Source organism: Telmatherina bonti, assembly GCF_933228915.1.
Source record: "Telmatherina bonti genome assembly, chromosome: 15".
NCBI lineage: Eukaryota > Metazoa > Chordata > Actinopteri > Atheriniformes > Telmatherinidae > Telmatherina > Telmatherina bonti.
In genome coordinates this window covers 39,288,147-39,313,608 of record NC_136613.1, presented here as the reverse complement: position 1 = coordinate 39,313,608, position 25,462 = coordinate 39,288,147, and the positions used below count along the sequence as shown (strand labels likewise).

The window sequence follows — 25,462 nt, the reverse complement described above, 5'->3', positions numbered from 1 at the left end:
TACAGCAGACAGAACATACCAAACACAGCATATAGAACATACCAAACACAGCATATAGAACACACCAAACACAGCAGACAGAACATACCAAAATCAACAGACAGAATATACTAAACACAGCAAAAAGAACATACCAAACACAGCTTATGGAACATACCAAACACAACATATAGAACATACCAAACACAGCAGAATGAACATACCAAACACAGCATATAGAACATACCAAACACAGCAGACAGAACATACCAAACACAGCAGACAGAACATACCAAACACAGCATATAGAACATACCAAACACAGCAGACAGAACATACCAAACACAGCATATAGAACATACCAAACACAGCAGACAGAACATACCAAACACAGCATATAGAACATACCAAACACAGCAGACAGAACATACCAAACACAACATATAGAACATAGCAAACACAGCAGACAGAACATACCAAAATCAACAGACAGAACATACTAAACACAGCAAAAAGAACATACCAAACACAGCATATAGAACATACCAAACACAGCAGACAGAAAATACTAAACACTGCATATAGAACATACCAAACACAACAGACAGAACATACTAAACACTGCATATAGAACATACCAAAAACAACAGACAGAACATACTAAACACAGCATATAGAACATACCAAACACAGCATTTAGAACATACCAAACACAACAGACAGAACATACCAAACACAGCAGACAGAACATACCAAACACAGCATATAGGACTTACCAAACACAGCAAATAGAATATAACAAACACAGCAGACAGAACATACTAAACACTGCATATAGAACATACCAAACACAACAGACAGAACATACCAAACACAGCATATAGAACATACCAAACACAACAGACAGAACATGCCAAACACAGCAGACAGAACATACCAAACACAGCAGACAGAACATACCAAACACAGCAGACAGAACATACCAAACACAGCAGACAGAACATACCAAACACAGCATATAGAACATACCAAACACAGCATATAGAACATACCAAACACAGCATATAGAACATACCAAACACAGCATATAGAACATACCAAACACAGCATATAGAACATACCAAACACAGCAAACAGAACATTCCAAACACAGCATATAGAACATACCAAACACAGCATATAGAACATACCAAACACAGCATATAGAACATACAAAACACAACATATAGAACATACCAAACACAGCATATAGAACATACAAAAGACAGCATATATAACATACCAAACACAGCATATGGAACATACCAAACACAACAGCCAGAACATACCAAACACAAAATATAGAACATACCAAACACAGCATATAGAACATACCAAACACAACATATAGAACATACCAAAATCAAAACACAGAACATACCAAACACAGCATATTGAACATACCAAACACAGCAGACAGAACATACCAAACACAGCTTATAGAACATACCAAACACAGCATATAGAACATACCAAACACAGCAGACAGAACATACCAAACACAGCTTATAGAACATACCAAACACAGCATATTGAACATACCAAACACAGCAGACAGAACATACCAAACACAGCTTATAGAACATACCAAACACAGCATATAGAACATACCAAACACAGCATATAGAACATACAAAACACAGCATATAGAACATACCAAACACAGCATATAGAACATGCCAAACACAGCATATAGAACATACGAAACACAACATATAGAACATACCAAACACAGCAAACAGAACATACCAAACACAGCAGACAGAACATACCAAACACAGCATATAGAACATACCAAACACAACAGACAGAACATACCAAACACAGCAGACAGAACATACTAAACACTGCATATAGAACATACCAAACACAGCATATAGAACATACCAAACACTGCAGACAGAACATATCAAACACAGCATATAGAACATACAAAACACAGCATATAGAACATACCAAACACAGCATATAGAACATACCAAACACAGCATATAGAACATACAAAACACAACATATAGAACATACCAAACACAGCATATAGAACATACAAAACACAACATATAGAACATACCAAACACAGCATATAGAACATACCAAACACAGCATATAGAACATTCCAAACACAGCATATAGAACATACCAAACACAGCATATAGAACATACCAAACACAGCAGACAGAACATAAGAAACACAACAGACAGAACATACCAAACACAGCATATAGAACATACCAAACACAGCATATAGAACATACCAAACACAGCATATAGAACATACCAAACACAGCATATAGAACATTCCAAACACAGCATATAGAACATACAAAACACAGCATATAGAACATACCAAACACAGCATATAGAACATACCAAACACAGCATATAGAACATACCAAACACAGCATATAGAACATTCCAAACACAGCATATAGAACATACAAAACACAGCATATAGAACATACCAAACACAGCATATAGAACATACCAAATACAGCAGACAGAACATACCAAACACAGCATATAGAACATACCAAACACAGCATATAGAACACACCAAACACAGCAGACAGAACATACCAAACACAGCATATAGAACATACCAAACACAGCATATAGAACATACCAAACACAGCATATAGAACATACCAAACACAGCAGACAGAACATACCAAACACAACATATAGAACATACCAAACACAGCATATAGAACATACCAAACACAGCATATAGAACATACCAAACACAGCATATAGAACATACCAAACACAGCATATAGAACACACCAAACACAGCAGACAGAACATACCAAACACAGCATATAGAACATACCAAACACAGCATATAGAACATACCAAACACAGCATATAGAACATACCAAACACAGCAGACAGAACATACCAAACACAGCATATAGAACATACCAAACACAGCAGACAGAACATTCCAAACACAGCATATAGAACATACCAAACACAGCAGACAGAACATACCAAACACAGCATATAGAACATACCAAACACAGCAGACAGAACATACCAAACACAACATATAGAACATAGCAAACACAGCAGACAGAACATACCAAAATCAACAGACAGAACATACTAAACACAGCAAAAAGAACATACCAAACACAGCATATAGAACATACCAAACACAGCAGACAGAAAATACTAAACACTGCATATAGAACATACCAAACACAACAGACAGAACATACTAAACACTGCATATAGAACATACCAAACACAGCATTTAGAACATACCAAACACAACAGACAGAACATACCAAACACAGCAGACAGAACATACCAAACACAGCATATAGGACTTACTAAACACAGCATATAGAACATACCAAACACAGCATTTAGAACATACCAAACACAGCATATAGAATATAACAAACACAGCAGACAGAACATACTAAACACTGCATATAGAACATACCAAACACAACAGACAGAACATACCAAACACAGCATATAGAACATACCAAACACAACAGACAGAACATACCAAACACAGCAGACAGAACATACCAAACACAGCTTATAGAACATACCAAACACAGCATATAGAACATACCAAACACAGCATATAGAACATACCAAACACAGCATATAGAACATACAAAACACAGCATATAGAACATACCAAACACAGCATATAGAACATGCCAAACACAGCATATAGAACATACCAAAATTAACAGCCAGAACATACCAAACACAGCAGACAGAACATACCAAACACAGCAGACAGAACATACCAAACACAGCATATAGAACATACCAAACACAACAGACAGAACATACCAAACACAGCAGACAGAACATACTAAACACTGCATATAGAACATACCAAACACTGCAGACAGAACATATCAAACACAGCATATAGAACATACCAAACACAGCATATAGAACATACCAAACACAGCATATAGAACATGCCAAACACAGCATATAGAACATACCAAACACAGCATATAGAACATACCAAACAAAGCATATAGAACATACCAAACACAGCATATAGAACATACCAAACACAGCATATAGAACATACAAAACACAACATATAGAACATACCAAACACAGCATATAGAACATACCAAACACAGCAGACAGAACATAAGAAACACAACAGACAGAACATACCAAACACAACATATAGAACATACAAAACACAACATATAGAACATACCAAACACAGCATATAGAACATACCAAACACAGCATATAGAACATTCCAAACACAGCATATAGAACATACAAAACACAGCATATAGAACATACCAAACACAGCATATAGAACATACCAAATACAGCAGACAGAACATACCAAACACAGCATATAGAACATACCAAACACAGCATATAGAACACACCAAACACAGCAGACAGAACATACCAAAATCAACAGACAGAATATACTAAACACAGCAAAAAGAACATACCAAACACAGCTTATGGAACATACCAAACACAACATATAGAACATACCAAACACAGCAGAATGAACATACCAAACACAGCATATAGAACATACCAAACACAGCAGACAGAACATACCAAACACAGCAGACAGAACATACCAAACACAGCATATAGAACATACCAAACACAGCAGACAGAACATACCAAACACAGCATATAGAACATACCAAACACAGCAGACAGAACATACCAAACACAGCATATAGAACATACCAAACACAGCAGACAGAACATACCAAACACAACATATAGAACATAGCAAACACAGCAGACAGAACATACCAAAATCAACAGACAGAACATACTAAACACAGCAAAAAGAACATACCAAACACAGCATATAGAACATACCAAACACAGCAGACAGAAAATACTAAACACTGCATATAGAACATACCAAACACAACAGACAGAACATACTAAACACTGCATATAGAACATACCAAAAACAACAGACAGAACATACTAAACACAGCATATAGAACATACCAAACACAGCATTTAGAACATACCAAACACAACAGACAGAACATACCAAACACAGCAGACAGAACATACCAAACACAGCATATAGGACTTACCAAACACAGCATATAGAATATAACAAACACAGCAGACAGAACATACTAAACACTGCATATAGAACATACCAAACACAACAGACAGAACATACCAAACACAGCATATAGAACATACCAAACACAACAGACAGAACATGCCAAACACAGCAGACAGAACATACCAAACACAGCATATAGAACATACCAAACACAGCATATAGAACATACCAAACACAGCATATAGAACATACAAAACACAACATATAGAACATACCAAACACAGCATATAGAACATACAAAACACAACATATAGAACATACCAAACACAGCATATAGAACATACCAAACACAGCATATAGAACATTCCAAACACAGCATATAGAACATACCAAACACAACATATAGAACATACCAAACACAGCAGACAGAACATACCAAACACAGCATATAGAACATACCAAACACAACATATGGAACATACCAAACACAGCAGACAGAACATACCAAATACAGCAGACAGAACATACCAAACACAGCAGACAGAACATATCAAACACAGCAGACAGAACATACCAAACACAGCAGACAGAACATACCAAATACAGCAGACAGAACATACCAAACACAGCAGACAGAACATATCAAACACAGCAGACAGAACATACCAAACACAGCAGACAGAACATATCAAACACAGCAGACAGAACATACCAAACACAACATTTAGAACATATCAAACACAGCATTTAGAACATACCAAACACAGCATTTAGAACATACCAAACACAGCATATAGAACATACCAAACACAACATTTAGAACATACCAAACACAATGGACAGAACGTATTAAACACATGTGAACCATGATGCGAACACACTGGAACAAGAATGGTCTCGGTATGTCAGAGTGCACTGCTGCCCAGTGGAAACTGGCCAATTCCCACCAGCTCCATACAGTCCAACCTCTGTATGGGCATCCACAGCTGGATGAAGATGAGGATGTGGAAGATGAGGACTATGATGGGGATGATGATGAGATGTTAGATGATCAGGAAGATGAAGATGATGGGGAGGATCAGGATGATCAGGTGTTTCGAGATCTCTGAGTTTTTCTGTTTGAGAGGCGTGTCAGAATGACGTCAGAGCAGCGTGCGTGCATGCGTGTGCGTGCTGACAGTCTCCAGTTTCCACACAACAAGGAAGTGGAGCTCTGTGGTTTCACTGGATCTGGACACGAACGCAGCTCGTGGATTTGTCCCTGCTCGGTAAGTCCATAACCGAAGGTCCGCCGGGGTATGTGTCCAGGACCAGAACCGGACCGGAACCGGGCCAGGGCCTGGCTTGGTGCGGGTTAACTCGCTGCTGTCATCAGTCAGAAGGTCGACGTCAGTCCGAACAGAAACGGAGTCGTTTTCCCGTCAGTGACCCAGATGTTCGTTACGTTTGACCCGCAACCACCGGAACCACTAATACCATTTCATCCAGAACATTTTTATTCCGGACATGTTTCATATTTTAATATCGTGTTTCCGCAGCTGCCTGCTGGGGTTAAAGCCCATCCTAAAAGACGAATAAATCATTTAAAAGCCGAACATGCCCTGGGTTCGGCTGAGTTTCGGTCTCGTCGTGGTTCCGGTGCGTACAGATGTAGGTAAAGTGTCAGGCCCAGAAAGCAGGAACCTGTTTGACCTGAAGGCTGACAGCAAACTGTGAAGCGTGCAGCTGACAAGACAAACAGAAAGCCAGTCCAGCTGCAGGGGAGTCGGAAGGTCCGGCTCCTGAGATCCACCAGTCTTCTTCTGTTGTCTCGTCGAGCACAGAACAGCCATCCTGGCCTCCCTCCACTGGCTGCCAGGGACCTACAGGATTCATTTTAAGATTCTTTTATTTGTTTTTAAATCTCTAAATGGTCTGGCCCCTCCTCACCTCTCTGAGCTCCTCCACCCCACAGTCTCAGGTGTCTCAGGTCGGCTGACCTGCTGCTCCTGGACGTAGGTCCAAACGGAGCTCTGAGGGGGACACAGCTTTTTCAGTTGCCGGTCCAAAACTCCACATTAGATAAGCCACCTCACTGTCCATTTTTTAAAACCCATTTTTATTCCTTGGCCTTTAACCCAACATAAGACAGTTTCCGGTCAGTGTGTTTTAGTTTATTTTTATTACTGGTTTTATTACTCCTTCGGAAGATGTGTGCTACGACTTTTGTCGTTTCAAATCTTTGTAGTTTTTGAGATATTTAGCATTTTGTAAAAAATTAATTCAGCCTTGTGATTGGATGAAAGTCCTTCTGTGCATTGAACGTGGCAAAAATTCAGCTCTGCGATTGGTCAGTTTTTGCAAAATGAGCTGAAAACTGCTTCAACGGGGGTTCGGAGCTCTGCACCGGTTTACAGTGTCCATCAAGTTCCCGTCCCCCATTGTCTTTCTTACAAAATGTTTGAAAGGCTACTCGTCCGACACCGTTTGTCCCACTTCAACCATTCAAGTATCAAACTCTTCAGCTCATTCAGGAGATATGTTCTCCGACTTTTGGTCTTTGTAATGTTTAAACTTCTAAAGTTATTCAAGTTTTTATCAATGTATTGAAATCTGTTCTTGTGATTGGACGAAACGGAATTCAGCTCAGCGATTGGTCCATTTTGTGCACCAGGACACAGGTACACATACAAGGCACTGGTTCAAATGCAGCATTTAACATATTAAACAAGCTGTTGCTTGTGTGATGACATGCAGTTCTGCAGACTGCTCAGTGTGAACTATTGGTCTCAGCTCCACACTTCAAGGAACAAAGGAATTTATTTACAAATGTCAGTTAAATATGAAGGATTTGTTCCAACAATGCTCCCTGCAACATTTCAACACTTTGATAAATCTTTAACACATTAAAAAAAAGGTTTTTCACATTGAACAATAAAGTCTGTCACATCTTTACTGGAATTTAGTTCAACCATGCACATATTTTTAGAATCCCACTAATTACACTGGAAGTGGAAAAAAAGGCATTTGGAAAAAATTAGATTTTCCAAGGTCCGATCAAGAGTACTAGTGGTGTAGTAATTTAAGTCAGTGTTCTTCCATACAGGGGATCATGGGTTCAAATCCTGATGTTAGCCAACTAGTAGAAATGTCAGTTGTGCTTTTTTTTTCTTTCAATTTCTTATATTTGTGCAGTTTCATTTCAGTCATTCAGCATAGTTCAATTAATGGGTATTCACATTTGCTATTATTTCAATAATAGCTGGTTCTAGTTCAGTTTGTTTTATTTATTTATTTATTGTTTTAATTCTGTATTCCTTGTTTGAACTGTTGTTTTATTGTGTTATTTATTTGCATTTGAACTGTTTTATTCTGTTTTTATTTTGGCCGATTGTGTACAGCATTTTGTTTCGACTCTGGTTGTTTTAAATAAAGTTAGGTTGAGTTGAGTCTTCTCCTTCAGTAATTAGGCATCTGCTCTGGTGACGATGGGAACACTTTATGGAAAAGGTCTGATTCGTTTTAGAAGTGCTGCTTGAACTCAGTCTGGAAGAATCTGAACGTTCCAACGAACAGAGACCAGATCATACCTGGTCTAGCAGACTATCCTGCCCCCCCGACTGAACAGAGACCAGATCATACCTGGTCTAGCAGACTATCCTGCCCCCCCCGACTGAACAGAGACCAGATCATACCTGGTCTAGCAGACTATCCTGCCCCCCCCGACTGAACAGAGACCAGATCATACCTGGTCTAGCAGACTATCCTGCCCCCCCGACTGAACAGAGACCAGATCATACCTGGTCTAGCAGACTATCCTGCCCCCCCGACTGAACAGAGACCAGATCATACCTGGTCTAGCAGACTATCCTGCCCCCCCGACTGAACAGAGACCAGATCATACCTGGTCTAGCAGACTATCCTGCCCCCCCCCGACTGAACAGAGACCAGATCATACCTGGTCTAGCAGACTATCCTGCCCCCCCGACTGAACAGAGACCAGATCATACCTGGTCTAGCAGACTATCCTGCCCCCCCGACTGAACAGAGACCAGATCATACCTGGTCTAGCAGACTATCCTGCCCCCCCGACTGAACAGAGACCAGATCATACCTGGTCTAGCAGACTATCCTGCCCCCCCCCGACTGAACAGAGACCAGATCATACCTGGTCTAGCAGACTATCCTGCCCCCCCGACTGAACAGAGACCAGATCATACCTGGTCTAGCAGACTATCCTGCCCCCCCCGACTGAACAGAGACCAGATCATACCTGGTCTAGCAGACTATCCTGCCCCCCCGACTGAACAGAGACCAGATCATACCTGGTCTAGCAGACTATCCTGCCCCCCCGACTGAACAGAGACCAGATCATACCTGGTCTAGCAGACTATCCTGCCCCCCCCGACTGAACAGAGACCAGATCATACCTGGTCTAGCAGACTATCCTGCCCCCCCGACTGAACAGAGACCAGATCATACCTGGTCTAGCAGACTATCCTGCCCCCCCGACTGAACAGAGACCAGATCATACCTGGTCTAGCAGACTATCCTGCCCCCCCCCGACTGAACAGAGACCAGATCATACCTGGTCTAGCAGACTATCCTGCCCCCCCGACTGAACAGAGACCAGATCATACCTGGTCTAGCAGACTATCCTGCCCCCCCGACTGAACAGAGACCAGATCATACCTGGTCTAGCAGACTATCCTGCCCCCCCCGACTGAACAGAGACCAGATCATACCTGGTCTAGCAGACTATCCTGCCCCCCCCGACTGAACAGAGACCAGATCATACCTGGTCTAGCAGACTATCCTGCCCCCCCCCGACTGAACAGAGACCAGATCATACCTGGTCTAGCAGACTATCCTGCCCCCCCCGACTGAACAGAGACCAGATCATACCTGGTCTAGCAGACTATCCTGCCCCCCCCGACTGAACAGAGACCAGATCATACCTGGTCTAGCAGACTATCCTGCCCCCCCGACTGAACAGAGACCAGATCATACCTGGTCTAGCAGACTATCCTGCCCCCCCGACTGAACAGAGACCAGATCATACCTGGTCTAGCAGACTATCCTGCCCCCCCCCGACTGAACAGAGACCAGATCATACCTGGTCTAGCAGACTATCCTGCCCCCCCGACTGAACAGAGACCAGATCATACCTGGTCTAGCAGACTATCCTGCCCCCCCCGACTGAACAGAGACCAGATCATACCTGGTCTAGCAGACTATCCTGCCCCCCCGACTGAACAGAGACCAGATCATACCTGGTCTAGCAGACTATCCTGCCCCCCCCCGACTGAACAGAGACCAGATCATACCTGGTCTAGCAGACTATCCTGCCCCCCCGACTGAACAGAGACCAGATCATACCTGGTCTAGCAGACTATCCTGCCCCCCCGACTGAACAGAGACCAGATCATACCTGGTCTAGCAGACTATCCTGCCCCCCCCCGACTGAACAGAGACCAGATCATACCTGGTCTAGCAGACTATCCTGCCCCCCCGACTGAACAGAGACCAGATCATACCTGGTCTAGCAGACTATCCTGCCCCCCCCGACTGAACAGAGACCAGATCATACCTGGTCTAGCAGACTATCCTGCCCCCCCGACTGAACAGAGACCAGATCATACCTGGTCTAGCAGACTATCCTGCCCCCCCGACTGAACAGAGACCAGATCATACCTGGTCTAGCAGACTATCCTGCCCCCCCCCGACTGAACAGAGACCAGATCATACCTGGTCTAGCAGACTATCCTGCCCCCCCGACTGAACAGAGACCAGATCATACCTGGTCTAGCAGACTATCCTGCCCCCCCGACTGAACAGAGACCAGATCATACCTGGTCTAGCAGACTATCCTGCCCCCCCGACTGAACAGAGACCAGATCATACCTGGTCTAGCAGACTATCCTGCCCCCCCCGACTGAACAGAGACCAGATCATACCTGGTCTAGCAGACTATCCTGCCCCCCCCGACTGAACAGAGACCAGATCATACCTGGTCTAGCAGACTATCCTGCCCCCCCCGACTGAACAGAGACCAGATCATACCTGGTCTAGCAGACTATCCTGCCCCCCCGACTGAACAGAGACCAGATCATACCTGGTCTAGCAGACTATCCTGCCCCCCCCGACTGAACAGAGACCAGATCATACCTGGTCTAGCAGACTATCCTGCCCCCCCCGACTGAACAGAGACCAGATCATACCTGGTCTAGCAGACTATCCTGCCCCCCCGACTGAACAGAGACCAGATCATACCTGGTCTAGCAGACTATCCTGCCCCCCCCGACTGAACAGAGACCAGATCATACCTGGTCTAGCAGACTATCCTGCCCCCCCCGACTGAACAGAGACCAGATCATACCTGGTCTAGCAGACTATCCTGCCCCCCCGACTGAACAGAGACCAGATCATACCTGGTCTAGCAGACTATCCTGCCCCCCCCGACTGAACAGAGACCAGATCATACCTGGTCTAGCAGACTATCCTGCCCCCCCGACTGAACAGAGACCAGATCATACCTGGTCTAGCAGACTATCCTGCCCCCCCCGACTGAACAGAGACCAGATCATACCTGGTCTAGCAGACTATCCTGCCCCCCCGACTGAACAGAGACCAGATCATACCTGGTCTAGCAGACTATCCTGCCCCCCCGACTGAACAGAGACCAGATCATACCTGGTCTAGCAGACTATCCTGCCCCCCCGACTGAACAGAGACCAGATCATACCTGGTCTAGCAGACTATCCTGCCCCCCCGACTGAACAGAGACCAGATCATACCTGGTCTAGCAGACTATCCTGCCCCCCCGACTGAACAGAGACCAGATCATACCTGGTCTAGCAGACTATCCTGCCCCCCCCGACTGAACAGAGACCAGATCATACCTGGTCTAGCAGACTATCCTGCCCCCCCGACTGAACAGAGACCAGATCATACCTGGTCTAGCAGACTATCCTGCCCCCCCGACTGAACAGAGACCAGATCATACCTGGTCTAGCAGACTATCCTGCCCCCCCCCGACTGAACAGAGACCAGATCATACCTGGTCTAGCAGACTATCCTGCCCCCCCCCGACTGAACAGAGACCAGATCATACCTGGTCTAGCAGACTATCCTGCCCCCCCGACTGAACAGAGACCAGATCATACCTGGTCTAGCAGACTATCCTGCCCCCCCCGACTGAACAGAGACCAGATCATACCTGGTCTAGCAGACTATCCTGCCCCCCCGACTGAACAGAGACCAGATCATACCTGGTCTAGCAGACTATCCTGCCCCCCCGACTGAACAGAGACCAGATCATACCTGGTCTAGCAGACTATCCTGCCCCCCCCGACTGAACAGAGACCAGATCATACCTGGTCTAGCAGACTATCCTGCCCCCCCGACTGAACAGAGACCAGATCATACCTGGTCTAGCAGACTATCCTGCCCCCCCCCGACTGAACAGAGACCAGATCATACCTGGTCTAGCAGACTATCCTGCCCCCCCGACTGAACAGAGACCAGATCATACCTGGTCTAGCAGACTATCCTGCCCCCCCGACTGAACAGAGACCAGATCATACCTGGTCTAGCAGACTATCCTGCCCCCCCCGACTGAACAGAGACCAGATCATACCTGGTCTAGCAGACTATCCTGCCCCCCCCGACTGAACAGAGACCAGATCATACCTGGTCTAGCAGACTATCCTGCCCCCCCCGACTGAACAGAGACCAGATCATACCTGGTCTAGCAGACTATCCTGCCCCCCCCGACTGAACAGAGACCAGATCATACCTGGTCTAGCAGACTATCCTGCCCCCCCGACTGAACAGAGACCAGATCATACCTGGTCTAGCAGACTATCCTGCCCCCCCCGACTGAACAGAGACCAGATCATACCTGGTCTAGCAGACTATCCTGCCCCCCCGACTGAACAGAGACCAGATCATACCTGGTCTAGCAGACTATCCTGCCCCCCCCGACTGAACAGAGACCAGATCATACCTGGTCTAGCAGACTATCCTGCCCCCCCGACTGAACAGAGACCAGATCATACCTGGTCTAGCAGACTATCCTGCCCCCCCCGACTGAACAGAGACCAGATCATACCTGGTCTAGCAGACTATCCTGCCCCCCCCGACTGAACAGAGACCAGATCATACCTGGTCTAGCAGACTATCCTGCCCCCCCGACTGAACAGAGACCAGATCATACCTGGTCTAGCAGACTATCCTGCCCCCCCCGACTGAACAGAGACCAGATCATACCTGGTCTAGCAGACTATCCTGCCCCCCCGACTGAACAGAGACCAGATCATACCTGGTCTAGCAGACTATCCTGCCCCCCCGACTGAACAGAGACCAGATCATACCTGGTCTAGCAGACTATCCTGCCCCCCCGACTGAACAGAGACCAGATCATACCTGGTCTAGCAGACTATCCTGCCCCCCCCGACTGAACAGAGACCAGATCATACCTGGTCTAGCAGACTATCCTGCCCCCCCGACTGAACAGAGACCAGATCATACCTGGTCTAGCAGACTATCCTGCCCCCCCCCCGACTGAACAGAGACCAGATCATACCTGGTCTAGCAGACTATCCTGATTAACCAGAAAAAACAATAATTTATCTTGTCCCATTCTGAAAGTTGTTGTTTGGAGACTTTAATTGGGAGGGTTTGGAAAAAATAAAGCAGTCGTGGAAAGGTGCTGATCTTTATTGTTTCCATTCTGTTATTTAGTTCCAGGGTTGGAATGAGACTCCATCTTTCGAAGTCAGATTTTAAGTTTGAATTTATTGGACTATAGTTTGTCTCGAAAAGATGCATGTCTCTACTCAACATCACGATAACCCAATATTTCATTGAGTCCTGATTGTCTCAACCTTTTTGTTTCCAGTCAAGGCACTGCTCTTCCGTCCACTGCTCTGGTCCCATTCATGTGTCTGCTCCATGTTGACTTACTGTATGATGAGATGGCGATAAGTTGATGTTTGCCATCAGTCTGATCCATGTGAGGAGAGCTGCGTCAGCTGCTGTTATCCATATCATCAAAACATGGCTCCTGTTCCTCCAGGGATCCGCCTGCTGGTGTCCTTCAACAGGGACCAGTGGTAAGTCTGTCTGTGTTATATAGTGATATTCTTTTACCTGATATTTACATCTGATGCACATGTGCTAAATAGTACATAAAAGTTAAGAAAATCACCTCTTTCTGCAGTCAGTGTAGAAGCAAACCTACCACTCACTGTAAACTCACATCAAGCCACAGCTGCAAGGTGAATTATAATCTGCAATCATCGCCCAGAATGATCGGCAAATACAACATCTCTCACCTGTTTCCCCTGGGAACACCTGCAGCAGACCAGCAGAGGGTTAGGACTCCATCTCTCATCCATCCAGCCATCATCCATTCGTCATCCATCATCCATCCATCCATCATTTAATCATTAATCTATCCATCTATCCATCCATTCATTCATCATTCATCCATTTATCCATCCATCTATCTATCCATCCATTAATTTTATGCTACATAAATAAAATTGTTGTGTTTCAGAAACAGTTGCATAAAGTGTTGTGTTCCAAGGAGCCAAAGTCTAAAATGGGTTTAACTTGACATAATTTGCTATACTGTTATACTATGTGTTTTTTCTGGTTATATTCGCCCTGACAACCAATAGCTGAAAGGGTTGCTCTGCTGAAAATATCACAAATAAAGCTGTGGCCATTTTACAGAAAGCATGGCGTCGCAAAAAGCGGGGCGTCGCAAAAAGCATAGAACTGTAAAAAGCGTAGCGTCGCAAAAAGAGTAGTGTCGCAGAAAGCATCACACAAAGCATCTCAGAAAGTGTTCCATTGCAAAAATTGTTTGTAGAATGTGCTGGGTTGCAGAGAGCACCATGTTGCAGAGGAAAGTGTTGCATAAAGCCCTCTCGAAACTGTTGTGCTGCAGAGAACATTGCATTTCGGAAAGCATTGCATTGCAGGAAGGAAACTGTCTTTCTGAAGCCGGTTCTGGTCATTTCCCATCTGCAAATTAAACCAAACATCCTGATTCATGACAAATGCTCAGATTTGTTCTCAGTGCTGCTTTCTCATGTGTTTCCTTCAGGTACAGGGCTCTTACCTTCATCCTCACATTCCTCCTCTACACTGCCTTCCACCTCTCCAGGAAACCTATCAGCATTGTCAAGGTAAACAACCAACATCTGGTCTTAACCTGCCAGTTTTACATTACATAAAACTCGGACATGAATGAGGAGAACAGGTCCGACTTTCCGAATCTGCTCAACGTGGATATGAGCTGACGGTGTCTGGTCATGTGAACCATATGAAACTTTTCTGCTGGAGTCACATAAAGCTCATAGAGTTCTGTGGGTTCATGTGACCAGCTGATGGAATCATCTTACTAAATCAATAACAACAGCTATACTCCTTGTTTTACCTTCAGCTGCTGTTGTCTCAGTATTGAACCACTCATAGAAAACTTCTGATCACTGATCCATATCCTTAACATCTGTTTGTGGTAGAAGCAGATGTGTTCTGGTTAGCTAACAATACCCTGCTTCTGGTTGACAGAGCGAGTTTCATAAGAACTGCTCATCAGTCAGTGAACTCACCACCGTGGTGTCGAACCAGGAGCCTGCATCCCTGCACAGCGACATGGACTGCAGCTGGAAGCCGTTTGGTGGGTGTCTGCTTGTCTTCTGAAATGTGATGCAGGTTTTTGGGGCTGAATCCCCCTGGTTTTTAGAAGTTTTCTAAAGCTTGTGTGAAAACAAATTGAAGTGTTGTCATGAACACAAACAACTTTTGATTTAATCTTTCATATTTTATTGTGTTTTTCAGATGCTTTTCTCTCCTTTCACTTTGTTGTGCAGCTCTGTTTAAAAACACTTGAGATAAATCTGATGCAGTAAAAACGTTTTCTGTTTTCAGATAAAAGTAACTACAAACAGCTGCTGGGAGCAATGGACTACTCCTTCCTGTGTGCTTACGCTGTGGGGATGTACCTCAGGTGGGATGTTGACACCTTACCGCAGTCAGTAATGTGACTGTTCAATTAGGAACAAGTCAGTAACACGACCGCTTTAACTGGGAACTAGTCAGTAACACGACCGCTTTAACTGGGAACTAGTCAGTAACACGACCGCTTTAACTGGGAACTAGTTAGTAACACGACCGCTTTAACTGGGAACTAGTCAGTAACACGACCGCTTTAACTGGGAACTAGTCAGTAACACGACCGCTTTAACTGGGAACTAGTTAGTAACACGACCGCTTTAACTGGGAACAAGTCAGTAACACGACCGCTTTAACTGGGAACAAGTCAGTAACACGACCGCTTTAACTGGGAACTAGTCAGTAACACGACCGCTTTAACTGGGAACTAGTCAGTAACACGACCGCTTTAACTGGGAACTAGTCAGTAACACGACCGCTTTAACTGGGAACTAGTTAGTAACACGACCGCTTTAACTGGGAACAAGTCAGTAACACGACCGCTTTAACTGGGAACAAGTCAGTAACACGACCGCTTTAACTGGGAACAAGTCAGTAACACGACCGCTTTAACTGGGAACTAGTCAGTAACACGACCGCTTTAACTGGGAACTAGTCAGTAACACGACCGCTTTAACTGGGAACTAGTCAGTAACACGACCGCTTTAACTGGGAACTAGTTAGTAACACGACCGCTTTAACTGGGAACAAGTCAGTAACACGACCGCTTTAACTGGGAACTAGTCAGTAACACGACCGCTTTAACTGGGAACTAGTTAGTAACACGACCGCTTTAACTGGGAACAAGTCAGTAACACGACCGCTTTAACTGGGAACTAGTCAGTAACAAGACCGCTTTAACTGGGAACTAGTTAGTAACACGACCGCTTTAACTGGGAACTAGTTAGTAACACGACCGCTTTAACTGGGAACTAGTCAGTAACACGACCGCTTTAACTGGGAACTAGTCAGTAACAAGACCGCTTTAACTGGGAACTAGTTAGTAACACGACCGCTTTAACTGGGAACTAGTCAGTAACACGACCGCTTTAACTGGGAACTAGTCAGTAACACGACCGCTTTAACTGGGAACTAGTTAGTAACACGACCGCTTTAACTGGGAACTAGTCAGTAACAAGACCGCTTTAACTGGGAACTAGTCAGTAACACGACCGCTTTAACTGGGAACTAGTCAGTAACACGACCGCTTTAACTGGGAACTAGTCAGTAACACGACCGCTTTAACTGGGAACTAGTTAGTAACACGACCGCTTTAACTGGGAACTAGTCAGTAACACGACCGCTTTAACTGGGAACTAGTCAGTAACACGACCGCTTTAACTGGGAACTAGTCAGTAACACGACCGCTTTAACTGGGAACTAGTTAGTAACACGACCACTTTAACTGGGAACAAGTCAGTAACACGACCGCTTTAACTGGGAACTAGTTAGTAACACGACCGCTTTAACTGGGAACTAGTCAGTAACACGACAGCTTTAACTGGGAACTAGTCAGTAACAAGACCGCTTTAACTGGGAACTAGTCAGTAACACGACCGCTTTAACTGGGAACTAGTCAGTAACACGACCGCTTTAACTGGGAACTAGTCAGTAACACGACCGCTTTAACTGGGAACTAGTCAGTAACACGACCGCTTTAACTGGGAACTAGTCAGTAACACGACCGCTTTAACTGGGAACTAGTCAGTAACACGACCGCTTTAACTGGGAACTAGTTAGTAACACGACCGCTTTAACTGGGAACTAGTCAGTAACACGACCGCTTTAACTGGGAACTAGTCAGTAACACGTTAGCTTTAACTGGGAACTAGTCAGTAACAAGACCGCTTTAACTGGGAACTAGTCAGTAACACGACCGCTTTAACTGGGAACTAGTCAGTAACACGACCGCTTTAACTGGGAACTAGTCAGTAACACGACCGCTTTAACTGGGAACTAGTCAGTAACACGACCGCTTTAACTGGGAACTAGTTAGTAACACGACCACTTTAACTGGGAACAAGTCAGTAACACGACCGCTTTAACTGGGAACTAGTCAGTAACAAGACCGCTTTAACTGGGAACTAGTCAGTAACACGACCGCTTTAACTGGGAACTAGTTAGTAACACGACCACTTTAACTGGGAACAAGTCAGTAACACGACCGCTTTAACTGGGAACTAGTCAGTAACAAGACCGCTTTAACTGGGAACTAGTCAGTAACACGACCGCTTTAACTGGGAACTAGTCAGTAACACGACCGCTTTAACTGGGAACTAGTCAGTAACACGACCGCTTTAACTGGGAACTAGTCAGTAACACGACCGCTTTAACTGGGAACTAGTCAGTAACAAGACCGCTTTAACTGGGAACTAGTCAGTAACACGACCGCTTTAACTGGGAACTAGTCAGTAACACGACCGCTTTAACTGGGAACTAGTCAGTAACACGACAGCTTTAACTGGGAACTAGTCAGTAAAATGACTACTTTAACTGGGAACTAGTCAGTAACACGACCGCTTTAACTGGGAACTAGTCAGTAACACGACCGCTTTAACTGGGAACAAGTCAGTAACACGACCGCTTTAACTGGGAACTAGTCAGTAACACGACCGCTTTAACTGGGAACTAGTCAGTAACACGACAGCTTTAACTGGGAACTAGTCAGTAACACGACTGCTTTAACTGGGAACTAGTCAGTAACATGACCGCTTTAACTGGGAACTAGTCAGTAACATGGCCGCTTTAACTGGGAACTAGTCAGTAACAAGACCGCTTTAACTGGGAACTAGTCAGTAACACGACCGCTTTAACTGGGAACTAGTCAGTAACATGGCCACTTTAACTGGGAACTAGTCAGTAACAAGACCGCTTTAACTGGGAACTAGTCAGTAACACGACCGCTTTAACTGGGAACTAGTCAGTAACAAGACCGCTTTAACTGGGAACTAGTCAGTAACACGACCGCTTTAACTGGGAACTAGTCAGTAACACGACCGCTTTAACTGGGAACTAGTCAGTAACACGACAGCTTTAACTGGGAACTAGTCAGTAACATGACTACTTTAACTGGGAACTAGTCAGTAACATGACCGCTTTAACTGGGAACTAGTCAGTAACATGACCGCTTTAACTGGGAACTAGTCAGTAACATGGCCGCTTTAACTGGGAACTAGTCAGTAACAAGACCGCTTTAACTGGGAACTAGTCAGTAACACGACCGCTTTAACTGGGAACTAGTCAGTAACACGGCCACTTTAACTGGGAACTAGTCAGTAACACGACCGCTTTAACTGGGAACTAGTCAGTAACACGACCGCTTTAACTGGGAACTAGTCAGTAACATGGCCGCTTTAACTGGGAACTAGTCAGTAACAAGACCGCTTTAACTGGGAACTAGTCAGTAACATGGCCGCTTTAACTGGGAACTAGTCAGTAACACGACAGCTTTAACTGGGAACTAGTCAGTGAAATGACTACTTTAACTGGGAACTAGTCAGTAACACGACCGCTTTAACTGGGAACTAGTCAGTAACATGGCCGCTTTAACTGGGAACTAGTCAGTAACAAGACCGCTTTAACTGGGAACTAGTCAGTAACACGATTGCTTTAACTGGGAACTAGTCAGTAACAAGACCGCTTTAACTGGGAACTAGTCAGTAACACGATTGCTTTAACTGGGAACTAGTCAGTAACACGACAGCTTTAACGGGGAACTAGTCAGTAACACGATCGCTTTAACTGGGAACTAGTCAGTAACACGACAGCTTTAACTGGGAACTAGTCAGTAACAAGACCGCTTTAACTGGGAACTAGTCAGTAACACAACCGCTTTAACTGGGAACTAGTCAGTAACACGGCCGCTTGAACTGGGAACAAGTCAGTAACACGACCGCTTTAACTGGGAACAAGTCAGTAACACGACCGCTTAAACTGAGAACTAGTCAGTAACACGACCGCCTTAACTGGGAACTAGTCAGTAACACGACAGCTTTAACTGGGAACTAGTCAGTAAAATGACTGCTTTAACTGGGAACTAGTCAGTAACACGACAGCTTTAACTGGGAACTAGTCAGTAACACGATCGCTTTAAGTGGGAACTAGTCAGTAACAAGACCGCTTTAACTGGGAACTAGTCAGTAACACGACCGCTTTAACTGGGAACTAGTCAGTAACACGACCGCTTTAACTGGGAACTAGTCAGTAACACGGCCGCTTGAACTGGGAACAAGTCAGTAACACGACTGCTTTAACTGGGAACAAGTCAGTAACACGACTGCTTTAACTGGGAACAGGTCAGTAACACGACCGCTTTAACTGGGAACTAGTCAGTAACACGACCGCTTTAACTGGGAACTAGTCAGTAACACGGCCACTTTAACTGGGAACTAGTCAGTAACATGGCCGCTTTAACTGGGAACTAGTCAGTAACAAGACCGCTTTAACTGGGAACTAGTCAGTAACAAGACCGCTTTAACTGGGAACTAGTCAGTAACACGACCGCTTTAACTGGGAACTAGTCAGTAACACGACCGCTTTAACTGGGAACTAGTCAGTAACACGACCGCTTTAACTGGGAACTAGTCAGTAACACGACCGCTTTAACTGGGAACTAGTCAGTAACACGACAGCTTTAACTGGGAACTAGTCAGTAACACGACAGCTTTAACTGGGAACTAGTCAGTAAAATGACTACTTTAACTGGGAACTAGTCAGTAACACGACCGCTTTAACTGGGAACTAGTCAGTAACACGACCGCTTTAACTGGGAACAAGTCAGTAACACGACCGCTTTAACTGGGAACTAGTCAGTAACACGACCGCTTTAACTGGGAACTAGTCAGTAACACGACCGCTTTAACTGGGAACTAGTCAGTAACACGACCGCTTTAACTGGGAACTAGTCAGTAACACGACCGCTTTAACTGGGAACTAGTCAGTAACACGACCGCTTTAACTGGGAACAAGTCAGTAACACGACCGCTTTAACTGGGAACTAGTTAGTAACACGACCGCTTTAACTGGGAACTAGTCAGTAACACGACCGCTTTAACTGGGAACTAGTCAGTAACACGACCGCTTTAACTGGGAACTAGTCAGTAACACGACCACTTTAACTGGGAACTAGTCAGTAACAAGACCGCTTTAACTGGGAACTAGTCAGTAACACGACCGCTTTAACTGGGAACTAGTCAGTAACACGACCGCTTTAACTGGGAACTAGTCAGTAACACGACAGCTTTAACTGGGAACTAGTCAGTAACATGACTGCTTTAACTGGGAACTAGTCAGTAACATGACCGCTTTAACTGGGAACTAGTCAGTAACATGGCCGCTTTAACTGGGAACTAGTCAGTAACAAGACCGCTTTAACTGGGAACTAGTCAGTAACACGACCGCTTTAACTGGGAACTAGTCAGTAACATGGCCACTTTAACTGGGAACTAGTCAGTAACACGACCGCTTTAACTGGGAACTAGTCAGTAACAAGACCGCTTTAACTGGGAACTAGTCAGTAACATGGCCGCTTTAACTGGGAACTAGTCAGTAACACGACCGCTTTAACTGGGAACTAGTCAGTAACACGATTGCTTTAACTGGGAACTAGTCAGTAACACGACAGATTTAACTGGGAACTAGTCAGTGAAATGACTACTTTAACTGGGAACTAGTCAGTAACACGACCGCTTTAACTGGGAACTAGTCAGTAACATGGCCGCTTTAACTGGGAACTAGTCAGTAACAAGACCGCTTTAACTGGGAACTAGTCAGTAACACGACCGCTTTAACTGGGAACTAGTCAGTAACATGGCCGCTTTAACTGGGAACTAGTCAGTAACAAGACCGCTTTAACTGGGAACTAGTCAGTAACATGGCCGCTTTAACTGGGAACTAGTCAGTAACACGACAGCTTTAACTGGGAACTAGTCAGTGAAATGACTACTTTAACTGGGAACTAGTCAGTAACACGACCGCTTTAACTGGGAACTAGTCAGTAACATGGCCGCTTTAACTGGGAACTAGTCAGTAACAAGACCGCTTTAACTGGGAACTAGTCAGTAACACGATTGCTTTAACTGGGAACTAGTCAGTAACACGACAGCTTTAACGGGGAACTAGTCAGTAACACGATCGCTTTAACTGGGAACTAGTCAGTAACACGACAGCTTTAACTGGGAACTAGTCAGTAACAAGACCGCTTTAACTGGGAACTAGTCAGTAACACAACCGCTTTAACTGGGAACTAGTCAGTAACACGGCCGCTTGAACTGGGAACAAGTCAGTAACACGACCGCTTTAACTGGGAACAAGTCAGTAACACGACCGCTTAAACTGAGAACTAGTCAGTAACACGACCGCCTTAACTGGGAACTAGTCAGTAACACGACAGCTTTAACTGGGAACTAGTCAGTAAAATGACTGCTTTAACTGGGAACTAGTCAGTAACACGACAGCTTTAACTGGGAACTAGTCAGTAACACGATCGCTTTAAGTGGGAACTAGTCAGTAACAAGACCGCTTTAACTGGGAACTAGTCAGTAACATGACTACTTTAACTGGGAACTAGTCAGTAACATGACTACTTTAACTGGGAACTAGTCAGTAACATGACCGCTTTAACTGGGAACTAGTCAGTAACATGGCCGCTTTAACTGGGAACTAGTCAGTAACAAGACCGCTTTAACTGGGAACTAGTCAGTAACACGACCGCTTTAACTGGGAACTAGTCAGTAACATGGCCACTTTAACTGGGAACTAGTCAGTAACACGACCGCTTTAACTGGGAACTAGTCAGTAACATGGCCGCTTTAACTGGGAACTAGTCAGTAACAAGACCGCTTTAACTGGGAACTAGTCAGTAACATGGCCGCTTTAACTGGGAACTAGTCAGTAACACGACCGCTTTAACTGGGAACTAGTCAGTAACACGATTGCTTTAACTGGGAACTAGTCAGTAACACGACAGCTTTAACTGGGAACTAGTCAGTGAAATGACTACTTTAACTGGGAACTAGTCAGTAACACGACCGCTTTAACTGAGAACAAGTGAGTAACACGACCGCTTTAACTGGGAACTAGTCAGTAACACGACAGCTTTAACTGGGAACTAGTCAGTAACACGATCGCTTTAAGTGGGAACTAGTCAGTAACACGATCGCTTTAACTGGGAACTAGTCAGTAACACGACCGCTTTAACTGGGAACTAGTCAGTAACACGATTGCTTTAACTGGGAACTAGTCAGTAACACGACAGCTTTAACTGGGAACTAGTCAGTGAAATGACTACTTTAACTGGGAACTAGTCAGTAACACGACCGCTTTAACTGGGAACTAGTCAGTAACATGGCCGCTTTAACTGGGAACTAGTCAGTAACAAGACCGCTTTAACTGGGAACTAGTCAGTAACACGACCGCTTTAACTGGGAACTAGTCAGTAACACGGCCACTTTAACTGGGAACTAGTCAGTAACACGACCGCTTTAACTGGGAACTAGTCAGTAACATGGCCGCTTTAACTGGGAACTAGTCAGTAACAAGACCGCTTTAACTGGGAACTAGTCAGTAACAAGACCGCTTTAACTGGGAACTAGTCAGTAACACGACCGCTTTAACTGGGAACTAGTCAGTAACACGATTGCTTTAACTGGGAACTAGTCAGTAACACGACAGCTTTAACGGGGAACTAGTCAGTAACACGATCGCTTTAACTGGGAACTAGTCAGTAACACGACAGCTTTAACTGGGAACCAGTCAGTAACAAGACCGCTTTAACTGGGAACTAGTCAGTAACACAACCGCTTTAACTGGGAACTAGTCAGTAACACGGCCGCTTGAACTGGGAACAAGTCAGTAACACGACCGCTTTAACTGGGAACAAGTCAGTAACACGACCGCTTAAACTGAGAACTAGTCAGTAACACGACCGCCTTAACTGGGAACTAGTCAGTAACACGACAGCTTTAACTGGGAACAAGTGAGTAACACGACCGCTTTAACTGGGAACTAGTCAGTAACACGACAGCTTTAACTGGGAACTAGTCAGTAACACGATCGCTTTAAGTGGGAACTAGTCAGTAACACGATCGCTTTAACTGGGAACTAGTCAGTAACACGACAGCTTTAACTGGGAACTAGTCAGTAACAAAAACCGCTTTAACTGGGAACTAGTCAGTAACACGACCGCTTTAACTGGGAACTAGTCAGTAACACGGCCGCTTGAACTGGGAACAAGTCAGTAACACGACCGCTTTAACTGGGAACAAGTCAGTAACATGACCGCTTAAACTGAGAACAAGTGAGTAACACGACCGCTTTAACTGGGAACTAGTCAGTAACACGACAGCTTTAACTGGGAAATAGTCAGTAAAATGACTGCTTTAAGTGGGAACTAGTCAGTAACACGTCAGCTTTAACTGGGAACTAGTCAGTAACACGATCGCTTTAAGTGGGAACTAGTCAGTAACAAGACCGCTTTAACTGGGAACTAGTCAGTAACACGACCGCTTTAACTGGGAAGTAGTCAGTAACACGGCCGCTTGAACTGGGAACAAGTAAGTAACACGGCCGCTTGAACTGGGAACAAGTCAGTAACACGACAGCTTTAACTGGGAACTAGTCAGTAACACGACTGCTTTAACTGGGAACAAGTCAGTAACACGACCGCTTAAACTGAGAACAAGTGAGTAACACGACCGCTTTAACTGGGAACAAGTCAGTAACACGACAGCTTTAACTGGGAACTAGTCAGTAACACGTTTGCTTTAACTGGGAACTAGTCAGTAACACGTTAGCTTTAAGTGGGAACTAGTCAGTAACACGACAGCTTTATATGGGAACTAGTCAGTAACATGGCCGCTTTAACTGGGAACTAGTCAGTAACAAGACCGCTTTAACTGGGAACTAGTCAGTAAAATGACTGCTTTAACTGGGAACTAGTCAGTAATACGACAGCTTTAACTGGGAGCTAGTCAGTAACACGACCGCTTTAACTGGGAACTAGTCAGTAACATGGCCGCTTTAACTGGGAACTAGTCAGTAACAAGACCGCTTTAACTGGGAACTAGTCAGTAACATGACCGCTTTAACTGGGAACTAGTCAGTAACATGACCGCTTTAACTGGGAACTAGTCAGTAACACTATCGCTTTAAGTGGGAACTAGTCAGTAACATGGCCGCTTTAACTGGGAACTAGTCAGTAATACAACAGCTTTAAGTTGGAGCTAGTCAGTAACACGACCGCTTTAACTGGGAACTAGTCAGTAACACGACCGCTTTAACTGGGAACTAGTCAGTAACACGGCCGCTCTAACTGGGAACAAGTCAGTAACATGACCGCTTTAACTGGGAACTAGTCAGTAACATGACCGCTTTAACTGGGAACTAGTCAGTAACATG

The 25,462-nt window shown here is 44.6% G+C and overlaps 1 protein-coding gene across 1 annotated transcript in view; it reads left to right on the top strand.

Moving 5' to 3' along the window:
* Nucleotides 1–6,287: 6,287 nt before the first annotated feature.
* The window catches only part of slc37a1 (solute carrier family 37 member 1), a gene marked incomplete at its 3' end in the record, with an annotated part of 65,127 nt that continues 45,952 nt past the window's right edge, over nt 6,288–25,462 (top strand). Inside the window, exons 1-5 of the mRNA XM_079254614.1 lie at nt 6,288–6,348; nt 13,962–14,175; nt 15,177–15,258; nt 15,644–15,752; nt 16,004–16,082. Coding sequence (XP_079110740.1) covers nt 14,120–14,175; nt 15,177–15,258; nt 15,644–15,752; nt 16,004–16,082 — 326 coding nt within the window. The 5' untranslated portion in view covers nt 6,288–6,348; nt 13,962–14,119. The remainder of the gene's footprint in view (nt 6,349–13,961; nt 14,176–15,176; nt 15,259–15,643; nt 15,753–16,003; nt 16,083–25,462) is intronic.